Here is a 12,346-nt window from a genome sequence, read left to right as displayed (position 1 = left end):
ATTCCTTTGGTAAAATCCGTCAAACTGTGGTATAATTGGAAATGAAAAAGCTGATCAGTTGGCCAGGGAGGCAACAGAAAATCCATAATCAACATTAGTCACTAAATGCGTTCATAGTGACCTAAATGCATTCATAGCACTAAATGCGTTTATAGCGATACTTTAAAAACAAAATAAGTGAGAAATGGCAACTTTACTGAAGCAATTCAGAGACATCTAGGAAGAACATTAAAGAAGAGATAGCTGTATACAATCTCCCACGCAAGCGACGAGACCAAGTCTGCATCTCTAGGTTACGTATAGGTCATATGGAGTTAACACAAGATTACCTTCTAAGTAACGAACAAATTCCTATTTGCTGCAGCTGTGATTGTGTAACTGCAGTGAACCATATGCTAGTGGACTGCCCTTTGTGCACCTTAGAGCGACATGAAGCTGGATTGTCGACTACATCCAAAGAGTGCTTAAACGGTTTAAATAAAGATAGAACTATAACCTTTTTAAAAAATGCAAGACTTCACAAAATCTAGTGTAAAATTTTAACATTTATGTAATTAATTGGACCATGCTTAGTGGTTGAAGTAATTTTGTAAATAAAAAATAATAGATTTTCTATGTTCCGCTTGGCACATAGCACTCTATGCATTTGCCTCCTGGCCTATCTCTTCTGTTTTATCCTTTCCTTTTCATTCTTTTGTTCTCAAACACTTTAACCTTGCCTTTTATATCCTTCATTTCAGCTATATACATTTTTTCTCAAATGCTTTCGACCCCTCTCAGTTTGACCTGCAGCTCCAGATTCTTTTCAATAAATTTCTCCAGTGACCCTTTGACCAATTGTGTAACGCTTGAGTAGGCCCTTTAGTACTACATTATATTGTTCCTTCTTTTATTTTTCTCTAGCTGCTCCATTATTTTATTTGGCCTTTTGAGCCCTTCTTCGAGTTATTAATGTTTGCCTTTCAGTTCTTTAATGTACTTCAGCGTTTCTTTTTGTTCGTTGGGTGTATGTCTTACTTCTATTATCATGTTATCATTTTTTGGTTATAACTTCTTTCATCATTTTTGTTACTCAAACGTTTGGCGATTAGTATTCTCTTGTTGATTTTCTGAGTATATTCCATTGTGGATGAGAGTTGTAAAACGAATTGTTAAAGTGTCTATGAAAAGATTCACAAGTATTGGTAGTCCTTGTAAGTTCTGATGAGTTTTCAGCCCAAACTGTAGGAATGAATAGTGACTCGTCACTCGTCAGATGTGTAATTATCTATTAAATAATCGCAATACATCTGAATTTTTTCATCGCCCGAAGGTGCAATAGAGAGCAAATCAAATACAAAGCAATCACTCACTACAACAGGATTTAGAAAGGCAATCCACCGTTTTTCGCCACCTTTCAAGCTTTTTTGAAAACTATAATTATGGACATTTATAACTGCTAAGGGCTTTCCCTTTTCGCTTAAAATAATTTTAAGATCCATCGCAAATCGAAAATATTCTTTTAAACAACACAACCCTACAACCCCCTACAACCCAGTTCGCATTTGAATTCCGAGCAGTAAACACGTACTACCCATATCGCTCTTGAGATTCAAGTTTCAAGTTTTTCTGCCGGTCTCGGCTATCGGCCGATACTAGTTTATTAATAATAAGTGATAAATGATAAACAACACATACCCAAAACGCTGATTAGGTCAATTCGAACTCACAATAGTCTGGGCTGATTATCGGAGAATAGGCATTTTTGGGAAAAGTTATTTACCAGCAATTTAATTGCTGGAATCGAATCTTATGATTGTATATATTAATACTATAGATATGCAAAGTCCGCAGATAGTGTGCTACTTTTTTTCGTAAACAAAATGGCGACCGAAAATCGTGTTTTTTTCAATTTTTGCTCTATAACTCCAAAGATTTTAACTTTAGACCAAAAACACCCAAATAAAAATTCACCGCAATTAAATTCCGCATAGAGACGTGTTTTTTCCGATTTACTTCGACGAAAACTTTCCCCGGAAAAAGCGGGTTTTTCCAACAAAATCTTTAATTTTCAACTAAACTTTTAGATAAGTAGTTGTTAATCAATATTTAAATAACTTGGTCAAGTAGAAGCCCTTTCCGTATATATTATAATTCCAGAAGCCGATGGAAATTGAATGAACAGTTTAGCAACAATTGAAATGTTAATTAAAAATTTACGGTCGCTATAATAACGACAATAATTGTGATGCATAAGGATAACTATGATTATTTCATAAAAAGACACTATACCTATCTAATGTACTTTACAGAATAAGCGGCCTCAGGAAAATTTTTAAAATTTTTAAAATATTTTAAAATTATAAACAATTTTTTGGCTTATAAACAAATAGAATATCTCGGGAAATATTAAACTAAATTAAACTGCGAAAACGGTATTCGAAAGACAGCGGCAGGACGCTTCTTTCAAAAGAAAAAACGTTTAATTATAGCAAGTGGTTCCTGAGATACAACCGGTCAAAGTTGACCGAAATTTACGGCAAAGATATAAACAGTAGGATCATAATTTTTAAACCATCACCTTTTTATTTTTGTCCTCTTTCTCCACACCAATTTTCATATCTTTAAAATCCTCATAACATATATTATTATAATAAAAACTATCGATAATACAAATTGCCAAAAATAACAAAATTCCAATAAAACATTAGGTTGGAGAAAATGTAACCCTCAAAGTTCAAAATCGGTATACGTTAAAAAAAATGCATTTTCTCGGCTTCCCATGGAGCAATTTCCTTCATTCTTTTTTTGTTCCCAAGTAACTCGAGTAGAGCCATCGAACTAACGCATTATTAAATGTCAAACTTGCTTTTGTTTTGTTATAAAAAAAATTATTTATTTATTATAACACAATATTTTAATTTGTTTAAATAAAAATTGTTTAAATAATTATACAGCTTTCAAATCAGAATATTTATGTTTTTAACTTTAAAAGATACACTTGTAGTAAGTTTATCTAAAAAAAGCCTACAACTGGAAAAAATATGTAATTTTCTGTTCTTATAAAAAAATTAATATATTATAACAAAACAAAAGCAAGTTTGACATTTAATAATGCGTTAGTTCGATGGCTCTACTCGAGTTACTTGGGAACAAAAAAAGAATGAAGGAAATTGCTCCATGGGAAGCCGAGAAAATGCATTTTGTTAACGTATACCGATTTTGAACTTTTAGGGTTACATTTTCTCCAACCTAATTTTTTATTGGAATTTTGCTATTTTTGGCAATTTGTATTATCGATAGTTTTTATTATAATAATATATGTTATGAGAATTTTAAAGATATGAAAATTGGTGTGGCGAAAGAGGACAAAAATAAAAAGGTCATGGTTTAAAAATTATGATCCTATTGTTTATATCCTTGCCGTAAATTCCGGTCAACTTTGACCGGTTGTATCTCAGGAACCACTTCATAATTAAACGTTTTTTCTTTTAAAAGAAGCGTCCTGCCGCTGTCTTTCGAATACCGTTTTCACAATTTAATTTAGTTTAATATTTCCCGAGATACTCTATTTGTTTATAAACCAAAAAATTGTTTATAATTTTAAAATATTCCTGAGGCCGCTTAAATAGTCCAATTTCAATTCTGTCAAGTACATTGGATAGGTATAGTGTCTTTTTATGAAAAAATCATATTTATTCTTATGTATCATAATTCATAATTATTGTCGTTATTATAGCGACCGTAAATTTTTAATTAACATTTTAATTGTTGCTAAACTGTTCATTCAATTTCCATAGACTTCTGTAATTATAATATATACGAAAAGGGCTTTTACTTGACCAAGTTATTTAATGATTGATTAACAACTACTTATATAAAAGTTTAGTTGAAAATTAAAGATTTTGTTGGAAAAACCCGCTTTTTCCGGGGAAAGTTTTTGTCGAAGTAAATCGGAAAAACACGTCTTTATGCAGAATTTAATTGCGGTGAATTTTTATTTGGGTGTTTTTGGTCTAAAGTTAAAATCTTTGGAGTTATAGAGCAAAAATTGAAAAAAACACGATTTTCGGGCGCCATTTTGTTTATAAAAAAAGTAGCACACTTTGCATATCTATATTATTAATACATACAATAATAAGATTCGATTCCAGCAATAAAATTGCTGGTAAATAACTTTTCCTTGTATTTTGCTAATTAGCACAGAGTACAACAGAAATGAATTAAAATAGGAAATGTTGCATATTTATGGGAGGCAAAAATGTCGGGAATTTTCACCCGTAATAATTCTAATTACTTCTTTCTACGAAATCGATTAAGCAGCCAAGTATTGTAAAACCCTTATCAATTAAGTTTGTTGGGACCGAATTTACTCATTGACAAAAGGGTAGAAAGTTTTTAATTTCATCTTATACCTACCGGGAACCAATTTACGATCACCCATATTATTGATGTCGATACGATTGAAAGAATATCGATACTAAGATAATCAATCGATGTATAAACGGTTCAGGATGGCTTGTAGCAAGGCATATCTGGATTCATTTCCCATAATGTGTCCGAAATATTGTAGCTATCAAGATTTGATGCTGGTCTGGGATATTCTTTTCTCATTTCAGGACGACACGACGACTCATGAACCTCTCATGAACTGACGACTTGTCAGTTCATGAGATCTTAAGTATTTTCCGGTATATCAACCCATCAAATGCTACCAATGTTCTGCATGTAGTTTTGTTAAAGATCCACGATTTAACATCATTAAAAACGATAGAAAAGACATAGCGTCACAGCATTCCTACTTCTATACCAAGAGCGAGGTTGTGACTCTTGAACGATGCTATCATCCCGTTGAAGGTGGATATAGTTTTTCGCTTTTCTGATGAGCGCTCTTATATTCTGGTGCACTCTTCATTCGTTATGGTACCGAGGTAGCTGCAGTTCATCACTCTTTCTACTGGGGTTTGGTTGACGTACATTTGACTTGCTGTTATCTTTTTCTTGCTAATTATCATGAGCATTATGCTTTCAATTTACAGTAAGCATGAATTTTGGCACACTGATAAAAAGAGAGTCGATCTATAGGTACTAGTCAAATCCGTGTTTATCGTCCAGCCAATACTAGGTTTGAAGAATAACATGTGTACTAGCTGTCTAGGTCTAGCTTATAGGTGCTTTTAAAATATATCAGCTTATAAACGTTTCTCTGTAAATATATGAGGATGGATTAGTCTATGGACCCCATACTATATAAAAAAATTATCCATTTTTTCTCTAAATTTAATATTTTTTCTCGTGGCTACTTATTCGGTTTTCACCGGTTATTACTTTACAAAGACAAACCAGTTATAACCGACAGAAAAAAAAACAACCGAAAAAATCGATTATTACGAAGTAAAAAACCGATTTTAGGTTATAACCGGTAGATTTTTCCCATTCCTAGTCACAGGTTCAATAATCTGGCGTTGTCTTTGTTATTATGCTTGCGATATCGTCAGAGAGCTGTTGATAACGTCGTTTTTTTTATTACTACTATGTAAAGTTCGACAAAATTGTATAACACTGATGAAATAACAACGAAACTACTATTTTAACTGCAGGTACCAGAACAAAGAGTTCGAGAGCCTCGAAAAAGAGCAAAGCATCAAAAGCGCGTTCTGACAAGAAAAGCAAGAAAGGAAAAAACCATAAAAAGGAAAAATCACGCCGAAAATTAACGAAGCAGGAGAAAGCCGAGCTAGCCCGACAAGAAGCTAAAAGAAAACTCTACGAAGAAATGGAAAGAAAAGCGGAAGAAAACAAACGCTTTATGTTCCCTCTAGTTGATTCAGTTGGAGACAAATTCTTTGAAAATATATTCGAAAATTGGGTCAACCCAAAGAAAAAAAGAGCTTCGAAGTCGAATAAAGATAAAACGAAAAAGAATAAGAAGAAAGGTAAAAAGCATGCTTAAGCTTTTGATATTATTTATAAAAATTGTAATAATTAGAAAAATAAATTATATTTATATGAACTTTATAATAAACCTGTCTTTTTTAGTTTTATATTTTTTTATTAAAGTATCATATACTGCGTTCCATATTACATATGGCGCTAAAAACCAAATGATATTTAAAACAGGAGGGCTAAAAGGAAACTCTTCTAAGAAATATTTAGCTACTTTTATACTGTTCATACAAGATACAAGTGTAAAGTGTGTAACTCAAAAAAATATAAATTATATTTACCATACAATACAGGTGCCATTATTAATTCGTAGTTTGCTTTTAAATTTTTATGTATATTGACTAGTGTCGCCTGCAGTTTCTTAACTACTGTTATCAATACGCCTAACTTCACGTTACGAGAATTATAAAAAAAATATGTGATATTCGCTACAGGTTGGTATCTTTACTTAAAACCGCGCGCAGTTCAAATGCATGTTGTAAGTGAGCTGTGTTTAAAAAAATATTAAAGTAAAGCCACCGGGATTAGTAGTATACCTGGATCCTGCGTACTAAAAAAAAGTTGATTAAGGCCATGGGTACATAATTCGCAAATATTTTACGGCTATCCCTACTTCTTCTGTCTTTACACGACAAATTACGTGTAGTAAAATTCACACTGGTATGGATATGTAAACATTACTAGAATGTCATTCTACTTGAAAATGTCATCATTAAGTTAAAGAGATGGCTTTTGAATGTTCTTGGATAACTGTTACTTATATAATTGCAAATTATTAATTCAGTTAATAAATGTGATAATTTTTCACTAACTATGTATTCAGTGATGGTAATAATTTATATGTACAACAAAAACTAATACTCAATCGATAAAAGAGAAAAAGTGTTAAACTGATTCTTTAATAATATATTGATATTATGGAACGCTTACAATTTTGACCATCTTTAACAACAAAATACTTGGATCACAGAATATATTATCCTGATGTATTCTCTGCTTGGATCTTCCACAAATAATACACAATAAATAACTTTTTATTAAGTTCACGTCTTAAATCAATTATTTATCAAATACACTATAATATATCATTATTATTTAATCAACAACTCAAAATATTCCCGATGCCATGTCAAATATTTAAAATTGTCACTGATTGTCAATGTCTGACTGACAATATTCTATTCGACTGAGTGCGTTGTAAGACAAAGATAGATTTGGAAAATATTACCACGAACATGGTGTCCATTTTTTTCGAATCCTGAAAAAACTAATAAATATTTTTTAAAATTTAAACGCAGAATGAAAAACTAAATTATTACCGAGGGCCGAAAGTCCCTTAGAATAAATAAAAAGTTTATTTTGAATGAGATATTTGAAATTAAAAATAACACTAAATTTTCTCTTAGCTTTTCACCCCTGTCACTTATTAAAATAAACATTGTAGAAGTTATCAGGGACTTTCGGCCCTCGCTAATAACGTAATCTTTCATTCTGCGTTTAAATTTTTCAAAAATACTTATTAGCTTTCTCAGGATTCGAAAAAAATGAATCCCCATTTGAATAGCATTGCAGCCGAAAATACGTACCCATCCCCTTAACAGCAAGCTGAAAATTTGTTAATAACTTAACGGTGTCTAGTCGGACAAACCTTGATGCATGAGAACACTGGAACAGAGGAAGTTTTAATTGTGGAACAGGTTAAAAATTTGGAAAGTCAGACTACGAAAACGTTCCGTGTATTTGTCGGACCGAACTTCCAATTGATTTGTTACCATTTCATTAAACTCTCATGCAAAAATCAGACGGTTAGTGTTTATCACCAACTAACTGGGCAATTTAATAAGTGGAACACGAAGAACATGTCAAATAACAGGAATCGTGTTGGTTAGTAATAGCAGTCTAATTTTTGCATGAGAGTGTAAAAAATCAATTGGATGTTCTGCCCGACAAAATACATAGGACGTTTTCGTAATCTGATGTTACCAATTTTTAAATGGTTCCACAATTAAAACTTTCCCTGTTCCAGCGTTCCCGTACATCAAAGTTTGTCCGACTAGACATCGTTAAGCATTTAACAAATTTTCAGCTTGCAATTAACCAACTTTTTTATGGTGCGCGGGATCCAGGCCTATAGGTGTATTCTGAAAACTATTAAGTTATTATTTATAGTCCTGTCGCCAGGGGGTACAACGGCCTCCTTAATTCAGGTGGACTTACCCAAGTTTTTTTTATGTATTTTGACCCGTAGAACACGAATTTTTTGGGTAACAGTTGATCCGGATGTCGATAAGATTGTTATAAACAAAGAACTTGAGGAATTACATAACAGCGATTTTTCGCAAAACAAAACATTTTTTTGTATTTTTTGGGTGGTTCTCAGCAGAATATGGTCTTACAAGTTTTTTCGTAGGATGCGTAGTTTTCAAGATAAACGGGGTTGAACTTTCAAAAAATTGAAAAAGTGTAATTTTTGAACCCGAATAACTTTTGATTAAAAAATAAAATGGCAATTCTGCTTAGTGCATTTGAAAGCTCAAGTCAAACTCTATCGGTGTTGATTATTTGCATTGCTAAAAATTAAGTTTTTATTTGCTAAACAAAGCCATAAACACATAGTGTTTCCCGTGTCCAATGCATGCGTTTTAATGTACGTAAATCTACGTAGAAATTTTGTATGCACGCCTAGTCGTTCGATTTCAAATGGGAAATGCATTGAAAACATCATTCAATCACTATGTGTTTATAGCTTTGTTTAACAATAAAAAAATTAATTTTTAGCAATGAAAGTAATCAAAACCGATAGAATTTGACTTGAACTTTCAAATGCGGTAAGCACAATTGCTATTTTATTTTTCAATCAACAGTTATTCGGGTTCAAAAATTGAAATTTTTCGATTTTCTGAAAGTTCAACCGCATGTCGAAAACTATGCATCCTACGAAAAAACTTCTTAAAACACTTTTTGCTTAGAATGTCCCAAAAAATACAAAAAAATGTTTTGTTTTGCGAGAAATCGCTGTTATGTGATTCCTCGAGTTCTTTGTTTATAACAATCTTATCGACATCCGGATCGACTGTTACCCGAAAATTCGTGTTCTAAGGGTCAAAATACATAAAAGATACTTGGGCAAGTCCATCTGAATTAAGGAGGCCGTTGTACCCCCACTGGCGACAGGACTATTACAAGAGACTGTGCTAAGAAATTTAATTATTTTTATTTTTAGCAAAATGTATTCTTCATTCAGTTTTATCTGTTTTTAAGACAACAGGAAAATTCATATTTGTTTTTAACAGAGGCAAATTCATAGGCAGTTACAGAAAAGTTGACTATAAAATGAAGCAGGTTTTAAAAAACTTGAATTTTATTTCATTTTATGGATTTTTAAAACAAGAATTTTGTTGTAAAAATTATTTTATCTACTCTATCTCATATTATCCCAGCAAACAGACTTGAGCCCAGTTACGTGATGATTACGTTAAATTTACGGCAAATTTCAACGAATACGTAACTCGGTGATTTATGACGGGAAAGTGCCAAATCATTCACCTATATACAGGGTGTCCCGAAAAGATTGGTCATAAATTATACCACACATTCTGGGGTCAAAAATAGTTCGATTGAACCTAACTTATCTTAGTACAAATGTGCTCATAAAAAAAGTTACAGCCCTTTGAAATTATAAAATGAAAATCGATTTTTTTCAATATACCGAAAACTATTAGAGATTTTTTATTAAAAATGGACATGGGCGATTCTTATGGCATGAACATCTTGTAATTGTAGTGAAAATTGTAGTGAAATTTGTGCACCCCATAAAAATTTTATGGGGGTTTTGTTCCCTTAATCACCCCCAAACTTTTGTGTACGTTCAAATTAATTCATTATTGTGGTACCATTAGTTAAACGCAACGTTGCTAAAAAATTTTTGCCTCTTAGTATTTTTTAGATAAGCCAGTTTTTATCGGGATGCGGCTTCTTTTTTAATATATTTACATAAAAATTGTATGGGGGTTTTTCCCTTTAAACCCCCCAAATGTTTGTGAACGTTCCAATTAAACTATTATTGTGGTACGATTAGGTAAACACAGTGTTTTTAAAACTTTTTTGCCTCTTAGTCTTTTCTTGATAAGTCAGCTTTTATCGAGATGTTACTTCTTTTTCAAAATATACCTAATAATGTAAATTATAAATAAATTTTCAGATTATTAACAGCTCTCTATAATCGTACTTAACCATATACAAATATGTGGTGGATTCGACCAATATTCAAAATATCTCGATAACCACTGGCTTATCGAAAAAGTAATAAGAGCCAGAAAAGTTTTCAAAATACTGTGTTTATCTAAAAGTGCAACAATAATAATTTAATTGGAACGTTCACAAAAGTTTGGGGGGGTTTAAGGGAACAAAACCCCCATAAAATTTTTATGGGGTGGACAAATTTCACTTTAATTTTTTTTAAGATGTTGCTACTATAAGGATGCTACATATCCATTTTCAATAAAAAATCTCTAGGAGTTTTCGATATATGAAAAAAAATCGATTTTCAGTTTGTAACTTCAAAGGGCTGTAACTTTTTTTGTGTGCACTATTGTATATAGGTAAGCGAGGTTCAATCAACCTATTTTTGACCCCAGAATCTGTGGTATCATTTATGACCAATCTTTTCGGGACACCCTGTATATTAGTGCTTCCTTTATACATGTTTGACGTTATAATAATATAAAATCATAATGACGAATATAGTACCAGGGCCGTAACTACCATTGGGGCAACCGGTGCAGTGCCCCGGGGCCCTCGGAAAAAGAAGGCCCCGCAGGGGCCCTCGTTTGTTTGACCGTGCATAGATTTTATCAAGGAAAATAAAAATATGTATTTTAAAAGCCGATTTCAACGAAAAACGAAATATTTTCAAACGACACAATTTTAAAAAGACCTACAGTGCACCCTAGACCTCAACATAAAGTTTTAATTTTTCACTGGGGAAATTAGTATTTTCGACTAAAATTGGAACAGAGCCAGGGCTGGATTTACATAAGGGCTGAATGGGCTTAGCCCAGGGCGGCAGATTTCAGGGGGCGGCAAAATTAGATAAAAATTTAAAAAAAATTATTCAAAAAGTTAAAAATATGTGAAAAAATACTTGTAATAATTTGTAAAATAACAATTTGTAAATTAGAATTAAAAAAAAATCATTCACTTAATATATTCTATTTATTTTGTAGTTCTAACGTAACGTTAATGAAATATAGTATGTTCCTTGACGCAACAGTATTCGCGCGCCGCGCGCAACTAGTCAGCCGACGGGCTCTGAGGCTTTGAGGTTTGGAGGTATCGTTTGAAGTAGCCGAGCCCGCCGCCGCCCGTCGGCGCCGTCAGGCTAGGTCGCCGCTCCCCTCCCTTACTATCACTGCCCCCCCCCCTACAGTGGTTGGCAACCCCCGTACGCCACGCGCCGCCGCTCCGCGCTTCCGATATCAGTCAGTTCAGTTGTTCAGTTTGTGTTGGTGGTTTACTCTGACTTTATAGGTTATGTGTGACAGTTTATGAGTGTATTGTTTTCTGAAATACTTTTAATTGAAGATAAGACAGGTAAGTCAAAGAGTTTAGTATACAATCATTTTATTTCATTTTTGATTTAAACACCAAAAAGCGCTATCCCGTTATTCTGATTAGATTATAAGGGAAATTTATCAAGTCATCCTAACTGCTTAACTTCTAACCCTAACCACATATTTTCAGGCCACTTGTATAAATATTTTTTTGTAAAGTCTTTTATTTATACAGTAATTTATTTATATGAAAAGATTTTTTGCTCATATATTACAGTTCGCCCAAAGTATCTGTGCACATGACTAGCCATTCAAAATATTTCCATACAACAACACAGAACTGTGTAAGCCAAATAATAATGGAAATAAACAGTTTTTTCTCTCTATCGTCCTCAGTAGACATGTTTTTCATCGGCTGCCTAAAACTTTAAGGTCGTGTTGTGATGACAGCAGAAGGAACCAATAACTAATGTTTTTAGAAAAGAGCCCACTCTCCATTTAACTAATGTTATTACAGCTGTTACAGTCAAGTGCACAGATACTTTGGGCGAACTGTACGTGATCCAGTAACAACCGTGCTCGTATAAAACCTTTATAAAACCCAGGCAGTAGGCCTACAGTAGAGTCCCGCTCTTGGATAATTAATAGACCTTGTAAAACATACGTTACTACATAGTGCTTAAAGTAGTCCTTCAGAATAGTTTCCATTTTTTCTTTACATTTGTTTTTAACAGTTAAAATTGAAGTTCTTAGTTTTGTGTTATGTAATTAATCAATTATTTTTGTAGACATAACATCCTAAACTATTTATACTTTTTCTACTACAGAAATACTTTATACTACAGAAATATTTTATTTTCAGAAAATAT

At 32.7% G+C, this 12,346-nt stretch overlaps 1 protein-coding gene across 4 annotated transcripts in view; it reads left to right on the top strand.

Moving 5' to 3' along the window:
* Positions 1–6,021, top strand: part of LOC114331115 (uncharacterized) — a 276,343-nt gene extending 270,322 nt beyond the window's left edge. For all 4 annotated transcript variants that reach the window (XM_050649715.1, XM_050649713.1, XM_050649714.1 and 1 more), the window contains one exon: positions 5,580–6,021. In XM_050649715.1, the coding sequence (XP_050505672.1) occupies positions 5,580–5,932 (353 nt within the window). In that variant the 3' untranslated portion in view covers positions 5,933–6,021. The remainder of the gene's footprint in view (positions 1–5,579) is intronic.
* Positions 6,022–12,346: the final 6,325 nt, after the last annotated feature.

Source organism: Diabrotica virgifera, chromosome 4 (genome assembly GCF_917563875.1).
Source record: "Diabrotica virgifera virgifera chromosome 4, PGI_DIABVI_V3a".
In the NCBI taxonomy this organism is placed as follows: Eukaryota; Metazoa; Arthropoda; class Insecta; order Coleoptera; family Chrysomelidae; genus Diabrotica; species Diabrotica virgifera.
This window is presented reverse-complemented; position numbering and strand designations above follow the sequence as displayed.